At 33.0% G+C, this 19,588-nt stretch overlaps 1 protein-coding gene across 4 annotated transcripts in view; it reads left to right on the forward strand.

The window, feature by feature from the left end:
* The first annotated feature begins 2,330 nt into the window (after window positions 1-2,330).
* LOC143079698 (ATP-binding cassette sub-family G member 4-like) overlaps window positions 2,331-19,588 on the forward strand; it is a 42,208-nt gene continuing 24,950 nt past the window's right edge. For 2 of the 4 annotated variants that reach the window (XM_076255195.1, XM_076255198.1), the window contains exons 1-7: window positions 2,331-2,634; window positions 10,631-10,748; window positions 11,800-11,989; window positions 13,687-13,832; window positions 14,517-14,640; window positions 17,058-17,172; window positions 17,534-17,799. In XM_076255195.1, coding sequence (XP_076111310.1) covers window positions 2,424-2,634; window positions 10,631-10,748; window positions 11,800-11,989; window positions 13,687-13,832; window positions 14,517-14,640; window positions 17,058-17,172; window positions 17,534-17,799 — 1,170 coding nt within the window. In that variant the 5' untranslated portion in view covers window positions 2,331-2,423. The remainder of the gene's footprint in view (window positions 2,635-10,630; window positions 10,749-11,799; window positions 11,990-13,686; window positions 13,833-14,516; window positions 14,641-17,057; window positions 17,173-17,533; window positions 17,800-19,588) is intronic. The other 2 variants (XM_076255194.1, XM_076255196.1) reach the window with 1 other exon arrangement.

Consider the following 19,588-nt stretch of genomic DNA (forward strand, 5'->3'; position numbering starts at 1 on the left):
TAGTACACGTGTTCCCTATGATATGATCTTTCTAATTTTAATTCCAAATTAAAGTTTTGACCCCAATTTCATGGTCCACTGAACATAGAAAATGATAGTGCGAGTGGGGCATCCGTGTACTGTGGACACATTCTTGTTTTTGTTATGTTTTACACATTTTATATTAAAAATTATTTTAATATATATACATGTATTCTACTTAAAGAGTTTTTGTTTATTCATAAATATATTATGTTATTACAACTCCAATTGATTTTTTTTATTTAAGATTCACATTGTTTATCATATTCTGTTTCTGTTTGAATGTTTCTTGTGTGTATTTTTGGGCTAATTAAAATAAAATGTTTACTACTTAAGCATTTGAAAAAAGTGTATGTCCCTGCCTTAAGAGAATGAAAAATCATCAGGTCCCACTACTTTGCACGTTGAAAAAAGTACCCCTACCATTTGCACCGGCCCCCTGCTTGATAAATATTGCACCGTCCCTAACAACACAGAGGTGTCAGTATATATTCAGGAAACTGCCGGGGTATGTGCAACGTTTCTATCCCCAATTGGAACCTCAAAAACGTTATAATAACACCGGTTAACGACGGGTGCCACATGTGGAGCAGGATCTGCTTACCCTTCCGGAGCACATGAGATCACCCCTAGTTTTGGATGGGGTTCGTGTTGTTTATTCTTTAGTTTTCTATGTTGTCTTATGTGTACTATTCGTTTGTCTGTCGATTTATGAGTTTGACTGTCCATCTGGTATCTTTGCTGTGTGACGTAGTCAAAAGCTAAACAAAACACTAAGTAATGTCAGAGGCTCACAGAGGGAAAATAATGACGTGCTTCAGTCAATAATACATTTTTAATACACAATCACGCAATTTACACTTTTAATACTTAAAATTTAATGTTAAAAGTGTTATTATAAATTATTACATACACGATATTATTATGTTTTGTGATAGCAAATTAGAAAATCCTTCACGTATGCCGAACATATCAAATCATACCGGGTTGGGTTTTTCAATATATGTGTTGTAAAAATTAAAGCCACACACACACACACAAACATAAAATATGATATCTAAAAACTTTTAGATATGTCCTATTTTCCTCGGACACAAAATGAACGCTAACTAAATTTTGTACCGGAACCTTGCACTAATGAAAACTTTATTGAAACTATTTTTTCACGGGAAACAAATTGTCAAAATAAAAAAGGTGCATTTAAATGGATTACTCAAAATATTAAAGAAACGCTAAACATAAAATGAATATACATGCTGCATTGTGAATGTTCAATAAATACCTGCACTGGAAAATAACTTACTGTAAGCCAGACGTAATTCGTAATATATGTGTAATTCAGGTCTCTGTCCTGCCTTTTTATTTTTCACTCTGTTCGGTCCTGCATTTTTTTTTTAGTTTATCCTGACTTTTTTTTACCTAAATTGTCGTCCTGACTTTTTTTTTTGCAAGTGTCTCATCCTGCCTTTTTTTTTTACTCAAAACTCCTGTCCTGCCTATTTTTTTCAAATTTCATCCTAGCCCCCCCATAAAAATCAAATGGTAGCTCCCTTAGAGTTTATATCCCTTGAGCCCGGAAACTCTAAGCCGGGAATGTCACAGTATATACCCTGTCTGAGACCTGAATAACATATAATATGCTGTTTTTGTCTAGGCTATGGTATATATAAAACTAAGTTCCAACAAAATCAAATAATCGAATTTATTCAGGATATATAAGACCCAACTGAGAAGTATATCGACCTCGGACCAGGGACTTAACGGTTAGTAGTATAGAAAGTCCCTGCTCGGAAATAGTCCTCAATCAATATACTTCTTTCCTGTCAATATTTCCCTGCATTAGACCACTTACTTACTTACTTACTTACTTACTTACTTACTTACTTACTTACTTACTTACTTACTTACTTACTTACTTACTTACTTACTTACTTTACTTACTTACTTACTTACTTACTTACTTACTTACTTACTTACTTACTTACTTACTTACTTACTTACTTACTTAAGTTATAGTTGATTTCCAGTACAGGATCCCTCAAGGTTCCTCTTCACCAGACTCATACAAAGGCTATAATTAATACCAGAGACATATACTAATACTATCGTATTATATGTTTCTGTTAATACTGTCTTAAAGCAGTAAATAAGAGTGACATCTATTTTTTTTTTATTTAACAATGAGTTGTTCGTAAAGATAAACATAACGCATATTATGGTCCGCTGTTATCTTCTCTTAAATTAGATCTCTTCGGTTCTTTAGATAATCGAGGTATCGAGTTCTGTCCCCTACATCAACAGGTTCGTCATATGATCAAAGGTCAAGGGCTTGCAAAATCACAACAAAAATGGCGAAAACAGTTTGATGACAAAGAAAAGAGTGGACTTTGTAACTTGTTAATATGGCAGAACTTTTAGCTGTCCAACTACACATTCCAATTCACCCAGATGTATCAACATCTAGATCGAAATATCAAAAGTCAGCGTCAGGAGGCAGTACTCCGTCAAATAACTCTAGCCGATTCGAACAGTTCGCGCACCTGCCAAGTCGACGAGCTGTTGACATTGAATATAGAGATCTAACTTACAGAGTCAGAGAAGGGCGACATAAAGGTTTATACAAAATGTTTAAAACAAGTCAACCAAATCAATGTTTCAACAATTTTCAAAATATGTTTCTAAAGTTGGTCAATGAAAATGTCTTCAAAGATAAGTCATGATGTGTGTTAATTTTATTTCCTCAAACTAAAGCAAATCATCTTCTTTAACATCTACTTCTACCAGATGATGGCTACAATCAAGGAACTGATTATTTTGTCATTATTTTGATGCATGTACAACACCTTATGGTTACCTCTTAAAATGTTTTGAATTTAGTTCAGGTTTGTCACTGAGCCAGAAAAAATTGACTAGCAGTGAAAAAAACAACAGGAGGTAGACCCACCAATCCCTGATGGTTCATGAAAAAAAAATTATTCTGATAAATTGATGATGCTGGAATTTTTAATTGGACTTTAATCGAACGATCTCCATAATTTAGCTTGCTTAAACTTGACTGATCATGCATATGGTGTCTATTCACAGTGATCTGGAAGATTTTTTTCTCAATGAGCCCAGGGCCCCCCAAAAATAAATTCAATGGGCCGTTTTAAAAAATTATGGGCCATGTTGTCAAATGAGTGGGCCATTTGAATTGACTACAGTAAAAAAAGTGTATATATTCAGCTAAGAGGTGGTGGTACTTACCCTTATGATTCTAATTAATATCTTGGATATTGTTCCTGTGATTTTATATTTTTCAATTTCAATGAATATACAATAAATTCTTCCAAACAGGACAATATTTAAGATAACCTTTATTTACAATGTTAAAACTGGTACTGTTGCCTTGTTCATGTTCATGTTTTTTTTTACAATAAATTTGGGTCTTCGTCGATACCATACATATACTTATTAAGAAGGGATATAATTACGATACTGTTGTCAAGTCATTAAAGATTGCATATTTTGGCGTTAATATTGAGTCACTGATAAGGTCTTTGCATCGGAACTAAACACATTTATTCTAAAAACAGTTGTTGGCATGACACGGGTTATGTTTTTCTCATATATGTTATGATGGTATGATACTAAACCCCTAACGGGAAGAATTGTGCCTGATGTTCATATGATGAAATCATAATCTTTCAGTCAGTTTAATTGAAGTCTGGAGCTGGCATGTCAGTTAACTGCTAGTAGTCTGTTGTTATTTATGTATTATTGTCATTTTGTTTATTTTCTTTGGTTACATCTTCTGACATAAGACTTGGACTTCTCTTGAACTGAATTTTAATGTGCGTATTGTTATGCGTTTACTTTTCTACATTGGTTAGAGGTATAGGGGGAGGGTTGAGATCTCACAAACATGTTTAACCCCGCCGCATTTTTGCGCCTGTCCCAAGTCAGGAGCCTCTGGCCTTTGTTAGTCTTGTATTATTTTAATTTTAGTTTCTTGTGTACAATTTGGAAATTAGTATGGCGTTCATTATCACTGGACTAGTATATATTTGTTTAGGGGCCAGCTGAAGGACGCCTCCGGGTGCGGGAATTTCTCGCTACATTGGAGACCTGTTGGTGACCCTCTGCTGTTGTTTTTTGTTTGGTCAGGTTGTTGTCTCTTTGACACATTCCCCATTTCCATTCTCAATTTTATTATTCCAGACGTTTCTGGCATTTTCTCTGCACTTCTTGTAATGTATTAAAATTACTTCATCACAATGACAAGAATAACAGAAGAGAGTATCATTAATTGATAGAACAAAACGACAATTTGTTGAAGGCATGTTTACAAAATGTCAAAACAAGCCGAAGACCAAAAAATGACAAGGACAGTTATAAGCGTCTTTTTATTGAGACAAAAACTATATCATAAAAAGGCTTTGGGGTTTTTCAGTCGAAATAATAGTAAGCTAAGCTAACCTAAAAGATTATGATTAGAGAAAAATCTCGTCTGTACTAGCCAAATTTCAAATTTAAAGTTGTTTATAAAAAATTATATCATGAATGATGGTTAATTACGTTTTTTGGGTAATCAGTTATACCGCATGGTTCTATTATTACCATAGGAAAACACCCAAGACGTCCCGAAAATATATAGGTGCTCCTATAATTGGAGGAACATTACACAGTTGTGTGCACACACATGGCGACACGAAACACGATCGGAAACCCAATTGACAATATCTAAGCGTTTCGAAATGAAAAATATCATGCGCCACGTGGGCGCTTACATTTGACACTCTATGCTCCATTTCTGGTCGATATGCGCTATAGGCGCATATGCGCTATAGGTACAGGGCGCACATCCTTTCCGATCACTGTACGTCTTCATCACAGGCATATCTAGCACTTGTCTGATCTAAACTAGAATAATATGCTTGTTCAGTTTGGAACCCTCATACTGCTGAACAATGCAATAAACTTGAGATTGTTCAACGTCGGGCTGCTAAATATGCCTGTAATCTATATCACAACACCAGTAGCGTTACAGACATGCTCAATACTTTAAATTGGCCTACCTTACAACAACGCAGACTTAAAACTAGACTTATAATGTTTTATAAAATTGTTCATCATATTGTCGCTGTACCATCAACATTACTCATACCAACAGACAATAGAACCCAACAATTTCATCCACAAACTTACAGACGCCTACTTACATTTAAATATTGTTACAAATACTCATTTTTCCGTATACTACTACACAATGGAATGTACTACCTCCAAAGGTAGTACTTTCTCCCACTCTAAATATTTTTAGAGAACAGTTGACACCTACTGTTCTCGACAATATAGAACAGTAAACCTAGTAGTTATGTAAATAGTTTTAACCACATGTCATATGAGTATTTGTTTATTTTTTGGCACTTTTATTTTGTAAATTTTTATTTATTATTATCCTACGCATGTGCAGCAGTTACTAATCATCAAAAATCTGATGGATAACTGGATACCATAAGAAGAAGAAGAAGTATTGTGCTGCTTCACCATCTCTGGTTATTTTTTAGTGCATTTCTGTTATAAAATAAAGATCCCATACTGGACTGGCATATTCTGTTACATATGTATATACAATGTACATGTAGGTCTTATGAGAGCTTTCAACTCATTTTCCTCTTTCTGAAGTTAATATAAAAAAAGGAGATGTGGTATGATTGCCCATGAGACAACTAACCCAATAAAAATAAATATGACAGACATGAAACACAGGGATCTCCATGGCCTGTTTAATGATGGCGCCCCGCCATCATTCAAATGTCTTGCGCCATCATCAAATGACCCGCACCATCGTTAAATTGTCTTCCGCCATCATTCAAAACTTATCGTTTTTTTATAGCCCAACACCATTTTTTTTAGCAATTTTAATCAAATGCATGTAATTGCATAACCCTTAGCTTTTTTATGTTATAATCCAATACAATTCTAATGCCTGAGGGATATCCGGATTAAGATCGCTAATCACTTGTACCTGAGCTTGTAGAGGTAGATCAACAATCAGACAGGAGAATACTATCTGAAGATAGACGATTCATTTATCTAATTATTCAACTAAGTTTCAGCAAATGCTTATGATAATGTAGATTAAATAAATAAATTAATAATCCAGTTACAAAGAAATCAGTTTAAAAAGTCGAACACGTGCTTTATTTTGACTTACGCAATCGGCACTCCCTTTTTTAAGAAGTACAAAATAAGACGTAAAACATTAATATTATTTGATCGCAAGTAACTCGAGTACTGTTGTAATGATAATATAGAATTTCTTTTAAAGTTAAAAAGTAAAAACTAAAATATTTATTGTGAAGAAATACCGTATCGTAATTCTGAATTCATTTCGTAATGTACAATCCAATTGATACATCCGCATTTGCGGTCTCTATGCATGTTGCATAGCATCTATTTGCTAGATAAAGTCATTAAAAACGTTTTCATTTGTCAACGTTTGCTTTACAAATATCTTCAACCTTTTACATTACCCGTACGAATTGTTTTGTTGTTGCTGCAAATCAGCCATACCGGTAATGGGTACATGACCTCTGAATTTGACAGTGTCCGTGAAAAATAAGCTTCACATGATTTATAACCCCCAAATCAATTACCAAAAATAGCAAGAAAACTACATGGGGACCTTCATGACATCCTTTGGTCATTCTCGACTAAGGGGACCACGAAGGCTTGGCATTTGAATGGTTACAAACGTCAATTTATGAAAATATTGATACTTCTATAATGAAAATTTACAAATAAATACAATTTAAATAAGCAATGAATTAGCATGTTCACCATTCCTTACATGGAGGAATGAAATACTTTCGATCACATTACACTGTATGACGTCAGTAGACACGGTTTGTGATGAAGAAAGTTCCTCCATCTTTCAATTTTCATATATTGAGGTCCCTGAAACATGGTGCAGATTTTGTTATTGGAAGCTTTAAGGAGATTGTTTACATATGTTATTTTAAAACATAGTCATTCCATTTAAGGTGGATAAGGGGTCTTAATTAAAATCCATAGAAATTATCAGTCAGTATTAAGATCTAAGGAAAACTTTGAAAAGTGTGGGTCACTGGACTTTTTTCATGCTTTAAGTTGTGCAAATTTAAAATGTCAGGTTTTGTATAGATTACACATGGAAAATCCAATTTTTATACGACCGCAAAAATTTTAATTTTTTGATCGTATATTGCTATCACGTTGGCGTCGTTGTCGTCGTCGTCGTCGTCCGAAAATACTTTTAGTTTTCGCACTCTAACTTTAGTAAAAGTGAATAGAAATCAATGAAATTTTAACACAAGGTTTATGAATACAAAAGGAAGGTTGGGATTGATTTTGGGAGTTTTTGTCCCAATATTTTAGGAATTAGGGGCCAAAAAGGGCCCAAATAAGCATTTTCTTGGTTTTCGCACTATAACTTTAGTTTAAGTGAATAGAAATCTATGAAATTTTGACACAAGGTTTATGACCACAAAAGGACGGTTGGGATTGATTTTGGGAGTTTTGGTTCCAACAGTTTAGGAATTAAGGGCCAAAAAAGGTCCCAAATAAGCATTATTCTTGGTTTTCGCACAATAACTTTAGTATAAGTAAATAGAAATCAATGAAATTTAAACACAAGGTTTATGACCACAAAAGGAAGGTTGGGATTGATTTTTGGAGTTGAGGTCACAACAGTTTATGAATTAGGGGCCAAAAAGGGGCCCAAATAAGCATTATTTTTGGTTTTTGCACCATAACTTTATTATAAGTAAATAGAAATCTATGAAATTTAAACACAAGGTTTATGACCATAAAAGGAAGGTTGGGTTTGATTTTGGGAGTTTTGGTCCTAACAGTTTAGGAATAAGGGGCCCAAAGGGTCCAAAATTGAACTTTGTGTGATTTCATCAAAAATTGAATAATTGGGGTTCTTTGATATGCCGAATCTAACTATGTATGTATATTCTTAATTTTTGGTCCCGTTTTCAAATTGGTCTACATTAAGGTCCAAAGGGTCCAAAATTAAACTTAGTTTGATTTTAACAAAAATTGAATCTTTGGGGTTCTTTGATATGCTGAATTTAAAAATGTACTTAGATTTTTAATTATTGGCCTAGTTTTCAAGTTGGTCCAAATGGGGGTCCAAAATTAAACTTTGTTTGATTTCATCAAAAATTGAATAAATGGGTTCTTTGATATGCCAAATCTAACTGTGTATGTAGATTCTTAATTTTTGGTCCAGTTTTCAAATTGGTCTACATTAAGGTCCAAAGGGTCCAAAATTAAACTAAGTTTGATTTTAACAAAAATTAAATTCTTGGGCTTATTTGATATGCTTTATATTAACATGTACTTTGATTTTTGATTATGGGCCCAGTTTTCAAGTTGGTCCAAATCAGGATTCCATATCAAGTATTGTGCAATAGCAAGAAATTTTCAATTGCACAGTATTGCACAATAGCAAGAAATATCTAATTGCACAATATTGTGCAATAGCAATTAATTTTCAATTGGAGTTATCTTTCTTTGTATAGAATAGTAGTTGATAATATATGTTGGAAATTTGCCAGACATGAATGACTATGATGTCATTTTCTATTTTTATTTACCAATAACTTTATGTAAATAACTTAATTGGAAATTTGCCAATATAAAATGTTGCTGATGAAGCTTTTTTTCCTTATCTTATCTAAAATGTTTTTAGATAATGTATGTTGGACATTTGCCAGACATGACTATGATGTCATTTTTTCTCATTTCAGATTTCATAAATAAAAAGAAAATTTCTTCAAACATTTTTTTTAGAGGATTAATATTCAACAGCATAGTGAATTGCTCAAAGGCAAAAAAAAATTTTTAAGTTCATTAGACCACATTCATTCTGTGTCAGAAACCTATGCTGTGTCAACTATTTAATTTTAGATTTAAATAAGTTTGAAGAAGAAATCTTTAATTGATTTGTAAAATCTTGACATTTGTTTTGTGTAAAAAAAACCATGTAATGTCAAAAATTTGATCACAATCCAAATTCAGAGCTGTATCACGCTTGAATGTTTTGTCCATACTTGCCTTAACTGTTCAGGGTTCGACCTCTGCGGTCGTATAAAGCTGCGCCCTGCAGAGCACCTGATGTGTGATAAAAAGAAAGTTTTTGTGGTAATTCAGTCTGTCAAATGCTCATGGTCTTAACAAACAAAATAGACATGGGCCACCATTCATGTTTTTTTTACAAACTAATTGTCTTACATGTAGGTTGTGTTTGCCCTGTTCAGAGAAAGTCTTGTGACATGTCTGCTACATTTCGTATTATGATAATTACAAATTTTAACAAGAATTACAAATCAACATATTACAAATGTACAAATTACACAGTTACACGTTACAAACTAACAATTTATGAATTTAGAATTTTGACCTTGTTGGGCCATGAAAAATTAATTGTTGGTTTCCCCTAACATGGGAAAATTTCAATGACCCGGCAGGCAGGCTTTTTTTTTTTTTTTTTTGTAACCATTTTATATCTACAAAATGTATATGTTTTGTTTCTATAGCGGAACTATAATCTTCCATATTTTCCACACTTTAGCTTATTCTATACACTGAACAAATTGCTTGTTATCATTCTACAGTACTGCATTAAATACCTATACACTCTCAGCAATAGTGATATATTGAAGGTTTGTATGTCAACACCATACAGTGTACCTTATATGATTTGAAATTTTACTCTTCTACCAAATATTTCTACTGTGATTTCAATCAGTGATGAAAACAACACATACATGTACAATTTTTTTTTATTATTAAATTATTACAAATAGAATGAAATTCAAAACAGTGTGGCTGTGGCCATTGATTGACACATTAAATTCATCCATTGACTGGGACAATTTACGTGAACGTTTGTCTGTAACGACCACTGTTCACGACGTACCTACGATAGACATTTAAACTGTGGGGTCACCAAAGGTTTCTTAACGCCTTTAATTATAAAATAAGTCAAAAAATTAATCAGGAATAACCTTTATGTTTTGATTTATTTAATTGATATAAATCAAAACATCATGTTATTTCTGATTAATTTTTCGAATTACTTTATTAAGGTGTTGAGAACCTTTGGTGACCCCATAGTTTAAGTGTCTTTAAAAAGTATATAGTGAGCAGTGGTCGTTACATACAAACGTTCACATAAATTGTCCCAGTCAATGGATGAATTTAATTTGTCAATCAATGGCCACAGCCACACTGTTTTGAATTTCATTCTACTTGCATTTTTGTAGTTTTGTGCACAAATATACAAAAAAAAAATGACACAGGGTATCATTGCCAGTCAGAAAACTATCCACCACTGAGAACAGATTCCAAATGCATGGATATTAGCAATTAAAAGTGAAAATATCTTTAGGTCACTTTACAGTATACACCCTTCAACAATATTCCGACATGAAAACATGTGAACATTTACATGAGACAGACCAATGGTCAGATTTTTAACAGATCAATTACATTTAATAAAAAAACAAGTAAGGCGAACCAATAACAAAATTAATAACAAAATCTAATATGTATTTGTTTTTGTCTTATACAGGTGTAAAAGACATTTTGAAATGTATATCAGGAAAATTTCAGTCAGGACAACTTACAGCTATAATGGGTCCATCTGGAGCTGGGAAATCATCTTTAATGAATATTTTGGCAGGATATAGGTATGTTCCAAAGAGATTTGCAAGTTTCATCTAATAACACATGATTGAACCGAAATCAATCGCAAAATACATGTACTATGACAAATGTAAAGTTATGAAACTATACTATGAGATAAGATAAGATATGATATTTTTATTCCAATAAAAGAGCATATTAACATGATGACAGAACAAAGTAATTTATTTCATCAATATGAGATATAATATTCCATGCAGTTATTCAATTGCACGATTTGATAGCGAGAGACTTACTAGAGGCTTGAAGTAAATAAAAAAGAAACCATTTCCCATTTGACAAGTCCCAATTGCACTAAAACTTGGCTAAATTAATTGCTAAATTAATTGCTGTGGATCCATTTATTTTCTTGGGTACTAATTTTCATGGTTTGAAGAAAAATCATGCATCATACTACATGTAATCAATGAACTAACATGGTTCTGTTATGTAATCAGATACAAAAATTGACTTGTGTCAAAATCTGCCTAAAAGAGTTATTGATCTTCTTTGCACCTGAACATTTTGAATCTTAATAGCCTTTTCAATTTTACCATACTATTTTGAAAGATTTAAATACTTTGATTTCATTTTGATTTTTTGTGAAACATAGGAAAACTTATGATTGCTGATTGTTGTTTATTTTCTTTTTTTAAAACTAACATATTGATATAAAAAACTTTAAAATGTGATGTAATGGCCAATGAGTAGTCTTTTAGTAATTCATTAACTGTATAATAACCAGCCTCTTAAAACTGAGAATTTGAGTTTGACCCCGCACATGTCAGGTGCATTCAACTCCAATATTTATTGACAGCTTTCCAGTCAAGGTCTGGTTCTCCGTAGGCACTCAGGCTTCTTCCACCAATAAAAACTGACTGCCACAATATAGCTTATATTGTTGAAAGTGGTAGTAAACACCAACAATCAATAAACAATAAGACAAGTACATTGGTACTGTTAATGTTATCGTATCCATCAAAGACTAAAAGTACAAGAATGTGAACAAGTTTTTATATACAAATATATGTTTTTAATGGAAATGATTTATTTCAGGACAAAAAATATTACTGGACATATTTTGGTGAACGGTAGAGATCGTGATTTGAGATCCTTTAGGAAGATATCATGTTATATCATGCAAGATGACCACTTACTGCCACATCTGACAGTGGATGAATCCATGATGTGTTCTGCAAACCTTAAATTGACAGAAAAAATGTCAAATAAAGAAAAACATGCACTGGTTTGTCTTTCTTATATCAGACTAGTAAAAAAGCATGAAAAATAATACTCTGAAAGTTTTATCAAACATATTATAAGTGATGATTCTGATACAAAAATATTCAGATAAAAAAAAAAAAAGTCAACTTTCCCAAAAAGGAATATGTTTCTATTCCAAATATTTTGTTAATATAGAATGAAATTCAAAACAGTGTGGCTGTGGCCATTGATTGACAAATTAAATTCATCCATTGACTGGGACAATTTATGTGAACGTTTGTATGTAACGACCACTGCTCACTATGTACTTTTTAAAGACCCTTAAACTATGGGTTCACCAAAGGTTCTCAACACCTTAATAAAGTAATTCGAAAAATTAATCAGAAATAACACGATGTTTTGATTTATATCAATTATATAATTCAAAACATAAAGGTTATTCCTGATTAATTTTTCGAGTTATTTTATAATTAAAGGCGTTAAGAAACCTTTGGTGACCCCACAGTTTAAATGTCTATCGTAGGTACGTCGTGAACAGTGGTCGTTACAGACAAACGTTCACGTAAATTGTCCCAGTCAATGGATGAATTTAATGTGTCAATCAATGGCCACAGCCACACTGTTTTGAATTTCATTCTATAATTAAAGGCGTTAAGGTGGTACCCAACACTTTCACTAAAACTAATTTGGCTCGTTTAATTTTCATAAAATTTTGTCAAAGTATTTACTTTGACACTTTAACAAAAATATAAAAAAAATTTGAACCAACCGTTTTGTCAGAAAAATTACACTGGTTATATAGCAATTTGACAACCACCAATTTTGATCATTGAGAAGCTTAATATTCCTTTTACAACACAACGTGATTAAAACGTTTAGCTGACTTTACAGAGTTATCTCCCTGTAGTGTAAGGTACCACCTTAAGAAACCTTTGGTGACCCCACAGTTTAAATGTCTATCGTAGGTACGTCGTGAACAGTGGTCGTTACAGACACACGTTCACGTAAATTGTCCCAGTCAATGGATGAATTTAATGTGTCAATCAATGGCCACAGCCACACTGTTTTGAATTTCATTCTATTCTCTAGTCAAAAGTATAGCTGATTGGGTTTTGTAAAGTTGTTCACGATGAATTTAGTTAGTATAACTCAATAATCCTCAACTATTAAAAAGTTATTTAAAATATAGTGATAAATTTATTGGCCAGGGTCTTCTGTTTGTGGATTGTTGATCAAAACATTATGTTTTTTATGCCCCACCTACGATAGTAGAGGGGCATTATGTTTTCTGGACTGTACCTCCGTTTGTTCGTTTGTCCGTCCGTCCGTGGGTCCGTTCAGGTTAAAGTTTTTGGTCACGGTAGTTTTTGATGAAGTTGAAGTCCAATCAACTTGAATTTAGTACACATGTTCCCCATGATATGATTTTTCTAATTTTAATACCAAATTGAAGTTTTAACCCCAATTTCACGGTCCACTGAACATAGAAAATGATAGTGCGAAGTTCAGGTTAAAGTTTTTGGTCAAGGTAGTTTTTGATGAAGTTGAAGTCCAATCAACTTGAAACTCAGTACACATGTTCCCTATGATATGATCTTTCTAATTTTACTTCAAAATTAAAGTTTTGACCCTAATTTCACGGTCCACTGAACATGGAAAATAATAGTACGAGTGGGGCATCCGTGTACTATGGACACATTCTTGTTTTTTGTATTTCAGGTTGATGATATTCTGTATTCACTAGGATTATCTGATCATAAGAAGACAAGGACAATTAACCTGTCTGGTGGTCAAAGAAAACGTCTTTCTATTGCTCTGGAGTTGGTCAACAATCCACCAATTATGTTCTTTGATGAACCAACAAGGTAATTTAAAGTAAAAGAGGTTTTAAAAATATCTTGATCTTGTAATGTTTTTCATAGATGAATTTGCATCTCAATTTCAGATCTGATTCCAACAGAACACAAGAACAGAAATATATTAGCAGAACACTGTATACCTTATCCCAACTAAATCATTTATATTTATATGGCAAAAGTCAGGTTTTGTTGTTAGAAACCTACAAAATCATCTGGATTGTCTGAAAGGGTCATTAAAATTCACATGTTTTTTAAGGAGTTTCATATACAAATAGAGGCAAACAAATGCAGGAACGATCACCACATGCTTCAGTATAATAAATAGGAGGATAAATGTTTTAGCAGTCTTTTTTGGCATTGTCCAAATGATGATGTACTATAGCACCTCATTACCCTGTATTTCTAGAAAAGAAACTTAGTGAACCTTAAAATAAGAGTGGATTTTACTTTAAAGAATTTAACCTCTGACCCTAGTTGAGGGTTATGACCAACGGTTAAAGAAAAGCAATATGATTGATATTTAAATATACTCTTCACCACTGGGCCTATGGAGAAATTAGGGTATTTGTTAACACCTTTTTAGAACGTAGAATTGGTAGGTAAAAGTTCTTATTAAATTTTTGCAATATTAGTTGTAAAGATATAAATCTTGACCTTATCAGTGCTTTAAAAATATTTATTTCATTTCAGTGGACTTGACAGCTCATCTTGTTTCCAGTGTGTTTCTTTGTTGAAAGCTTTAGCTGCTGGTGGGAGAACAATTATATGTACCATACATCAGCCAAGTGCCAAATTGTTTGAGATGTTTGATTTGGTAGGTTCAAAACTTTTAAAATACTTCTTTACATCCTGTTAGAGGGTTAGTCTTGGTTCTAACTTTATCTGTACTGCTGATTCATTTTGACAATTTCTGGGAATGTTCTGCCTCTACATCATATATACAACCATTACTAAAATATTCATCATGTTCATCTTGCATAAATTTCAGCTAGCCTGTTCCGGTCCAAGACCTCTTTTCCATATTAAATTGAAAAACTTTTGTCCATTGGGAGCAAAATTTACTTATATGTTTATTTCCTTTTTAGCTCGCTGTGCCCTAATGGCAGTGTAAGCTATTGTCATCACTTTGAGTTCATCATTCATACTCAATCTGTCGTCAGTAAACTTTTCTTAAAAATCTTCTCTAAAAATGCTCAACTGATTTAAACCATAGTTATCTGCTTCATTAACACTGCAAAGTTTGTTTATTTTTGTCCAGTCTTGTCTAAATATTAAACATTGGGTTCAAACTACAGTTATGTCATATATTTCTAAAACTATAGCAATTAGATAAAAACTTGCAGGGCTGGGCAATATTCCTCAAACTCAGGTTTTTGCCAACCCTATGTTTTAACTAGTCTCATGTATGCATGTGTTGAGGTGTGAGATTTAATTATGCATCCAAATTCTTCAAAAATGTTAATATAACATTGATACTGTTATTATACATTCATTTTTGGATAAGACCTTACTAAGTTGTAAAACTTGTATCGAATCCATTTGTCATTTTGAACTATAAAACTTGTTTAATTTCAAGTTCATCATATTTTCTTGAAGATATAATGTTGAAAAAATTAATTAAACTCTATTGTGCTTTGTAAATGTACATGGATTTTATATATCCGTCTCTGGTCTATCTTTAAACCTTTTTAGTCAACATCAGGTATTACATGTATTAGAGAAATGTGCTTTTTAAAGACAAATTGAAGGTTTCTGGTAACAAGATTTTGCATTAATAGAGTCTACAGCAGATATTAGTATGCTGACATTGCACACTAAAAATGATGCACTGTCAATGCAATTGTCTGTCATAACATCAAATTTATATCAAAAGTCTGAAGTTTAATATCGTTTTTATGTCAATTCTGGTGCATAAATTGTTACCAAGATTGTATTTTGTTGTTAAGTTTAAAGGAATTGAAAATCAGAATAAAAAAAAAATGTTTGGCTGGCTCAAATATATTTTGGAAACCCTGGGTTAAACAGGTAAATTGCAAAAGTGATCAGCAACACAAGAGTAACAGTTGAATTTAAAATTGAGAATTGAAATGGGGAACGTGTCAAAGAGACAACAACCCGACCATGCATGGAACACGCGCATCCGGAGGCGTCCTTCAGCTTGCCCCTAAACAAATATATATGTTAGTTCAGTGATAATGAACGCCATACTAAACTCCAAATTGTACACAGGAAACTAAAATTGAAAATAATACAAGACTAACAAAGGCCAGAGGCTCCTGACTTGGGACAGGCGCAAAAATATGGCAGGGTTAAACATGTTTATGAGATTTCAACCCTTCCCCTATACCTCTAGCCAATGTAGAAAAGTAAACGCATAACAATTCGCACATTAAAATTCAGTTCAAGAGAAGTCTGAGACTTATGTCAGAAGATGTAACCAAAGAAAATAAACAAAATGACAGTAATACATAAATAACAACAGACTACTAGCAGTTAACTGACATTCCAGCTCCAGACTTCAATTAAACTGATTGAAAGATTATGTCTTCATCATATGAATATCAGGCACAATCCTTCCTGTTAAGGGTTTAGTATCATACCATCATAACATAAATGAGAAGAACATAACCTGTGTCATGCCAACAACTGGTTTTTAAATAAATGTGTTTAGTTCCGATGCAAAGACCCTATAAGTGAATCAATATTAATGCCAAAATATGCAATTTTTAATTTGCAGATATATATAAAAATCCTAATTAGCAAATGAGTTATTTTTTCACAAATTGAACAATAAAGGCACAGGTGTGTCATGTTTTGTATCCCCTTCTGCCGAGAAAGGGAACAGGTCCTTTTTGGTGATGGAAAAATACAAAATGTACAGTACTCACCAGACTGAATGAAAACTTGATACTATGACATATTGTGAATGGGGAGGATTCTTCCTCCAAAGTTTGGTACTGACGGCAAGAAAATAGATGTTTTCAATTAGGTTATTCTCCACTTATGCAGGATCTCCTCCATTAAATGTAACATTTGTTTGAATCTTTTAGAATGAAATTTACCTTAAAAAGTCTAGTCTTTTTAGTTATTTCTAATTTTTTCATTATTTTAAGATTGAACATATACTATTGGAAAACAAATTGTTCAGATAGTTTCAAGTAATACTTATAAGTTACATACATTGAAAAAAGTACATGTATATAAGTATTTTATTGATTTTTTTCTTTTCAGCTTTACCTGTTGGCTGAAGGAAGCTGTGTTTACAAGGGATCTATTTCATCATTGGTCCCTTATTTTGAGTCCCATGGAATGTCTTGCCCAGCTTATCACAATCCTGCAGATTTTGGTTAGTTATACTAGCATAATTTCTTCTAGTAACTTATTTGCTAAAAAAAGATAGGCTTTAATTGCATTTACATTCATTGTTATTTGTTGACCAACATAAACATGGTAAAAAAATGACTCATTGGGGACGACAAAAGAAACAAAGTTTAAGGAACAATTCAGGACAAAATGACACTTCCATTAATGAAAAATAGTGTTTCTATTAACATTAAAAGGCATTTCACCTTCATACATCAATTTTATTTGCATGACTAAACTGTCTGACATTCTGTATTCCTGGTTATCTGCTGTTCCCTATGTCACTGTAAATATGCATCACATATGTATCAGGTCTACAAGCTTTCAATGAACTTGTTATTTAGTGATGGAAGTAGCCTCTGGTGAATATGGAGAAGATAAAGTAGACACATTAAAACAAGCTGTCAGGAATGGACAGTGTGACAATCTATCTGCTGATCTGGTGAAAAAGCCTGCTAATGGTAGTCTGACAACTGTAGCACCTTACCAGCTGTCAGGATCAAATGGTCAACTGCCTCCAATACAGGATGACCATGTCCATATTAATTGTTCAGAGAAAGGTGTGGTCAATGGACATCCCATGACTAATGGATCCAATGGTAGTGTTACGGTAGGTTGATTCACCTGTAACTATTTATCACACTTATTTCGTGGTTGTTGAAGTCTTTCTGCATTAAATATTAAATTAGAATGAGCTGGTAGGCTTGTTTCATGAAAATGCTGCAAAACATAATGCTTTGTATTCTAATAAAACAAATTTAAAACTTTGAGTTTCTATAAATACCTCGATATGAATCGAAAGCAAAGCAGTACTTTTGGCTCTTTCACTAATCTCAATCTGCTATTAAAGCTTATGTTCTTTTATTTAATATCTGCTTAACTATTCTTCTGTGTTGTATTTTATGCAGAAAGATCATTATCACAGTAAATTGACATGATGTTAATATCTATGCTTTATTTAGACGTAGTATGATTTTATTATTTTGAGTTTCTTATTTCAGTTACCGATAAAGCTAGATATTAAACATGTCTAATTGCACAGGATTGTGTTTTCAAATAATTTTTGTCGAGCCTGCAACTTTTGTTGCAGAAAGCTCGACATAGGGATAGTGATCCGGCGGCGGCGGCGGCGGCGGCGGTGTTAGCTAACTTCTTAAAAGCTTTATATTTTAGAAGGTGGAAGACCTAGATGCTTCATACTTTGTATATAGATGCCTCATGTTACGAAGTTTCCGTCAGTCACATGTCCAATGTCCTTGACCTCATTTTCATGGTTCAGTGACCACTTGAAAAAAAAGTTCAAATTTTTTGTAATGTTGAATTCTCTCTTATTATAAGTAATAGGATAACTATATTTGATATGTGCATACCTTGCAAGGTCCTCATGTCTGTCAGACAGTTTTCACTTGACCTCGACCTCATTTCATGGATCAGTGAACAAGGTTAAGTTTTGGTGGTCAAGTCCATATCTCAGATACTATAAGCAATAGGGCTAGTATATTCGGTGTATGGAAGGACTGTAAGGTGTACATGTCCAACTGGCAGGTGTCATCTGACCTTGACCTCATTTTCATGGTTCAGTGGTTATAGTTAAATTTTTGTGTTTTGGTCTGTTTTTCTCATACTATATGCAAAGGGTCTACTATATTTGTTGTATGGAATGATTGTAAGGTGTACATGTCTAGCGGGCAGATGTCATGTGACCTTAACCTCATTTTCATGGTTCAGTGGTTATAGTTAAATTTCTGTGTTTTGGTCTGTTTTTTTTCATACTATATGCAATAGGTCTACTATATTTGTTGTATGGAATGATTGTAAGGTGTACATGTCTAGCGGGCAGATGTCATGTGACCTTGACCTCATTTTCATGGTTCAGTGGTTATAGTTAAATTTCTGTGTTTTGGTCTGTTTTTTTCATACTATATGCAATAGGTCTACTATATTTGTTGTATGGAATGATTGTAAGGTGTACATGTCTAGCGGGCAGATGTCATGTGACCTTGACCTCATTTTCATGGTTCAGTGGTTATAGTTAAATTTCTGTGTTTTGGTCTATTTTTTTCATACTATATGCAATAGGTCTACTATATTTGTTGTATGGAATGATTGTAAGGTGTACATGTCTAGCGGGCAGATGTCATGTGACCTTGACCTCATTTTCATGTTCAGTGGTCAAAGTTCAGTTTTTGAGTTTTGGTCTTTTTATCTAATACTATATGCCATAGGTCAACTATATTTGGTGTATGGAAATATTTTATGATCTTTATGTCAGTAGCACAGGTTTCTTTTGACCGTGACCTCATTTTCATGGTTCATTGGACAGTGTTAAGTTTTTGTGTTTTGGTCTATTTTTCTTAAACTTTAAGTAATAGGTCAACTATATATGTTGTATAGAAGCA

The sequence above is a fragment of the Mytilus galloprovincialis genome, chromosome 6 (assembly GCF_965363235.1).
Source record: "Mytilus galloprovincialis chromosome 6, xbMytGall1.hap1.1, whole genome shotgun sequence".
Lineage (NCBI taxonomy): Eukaryota > Metazoa > Mollusca > Bivalvia > Mytilida > Mytilidae > Mytilus > Mytilus galloprovincialis.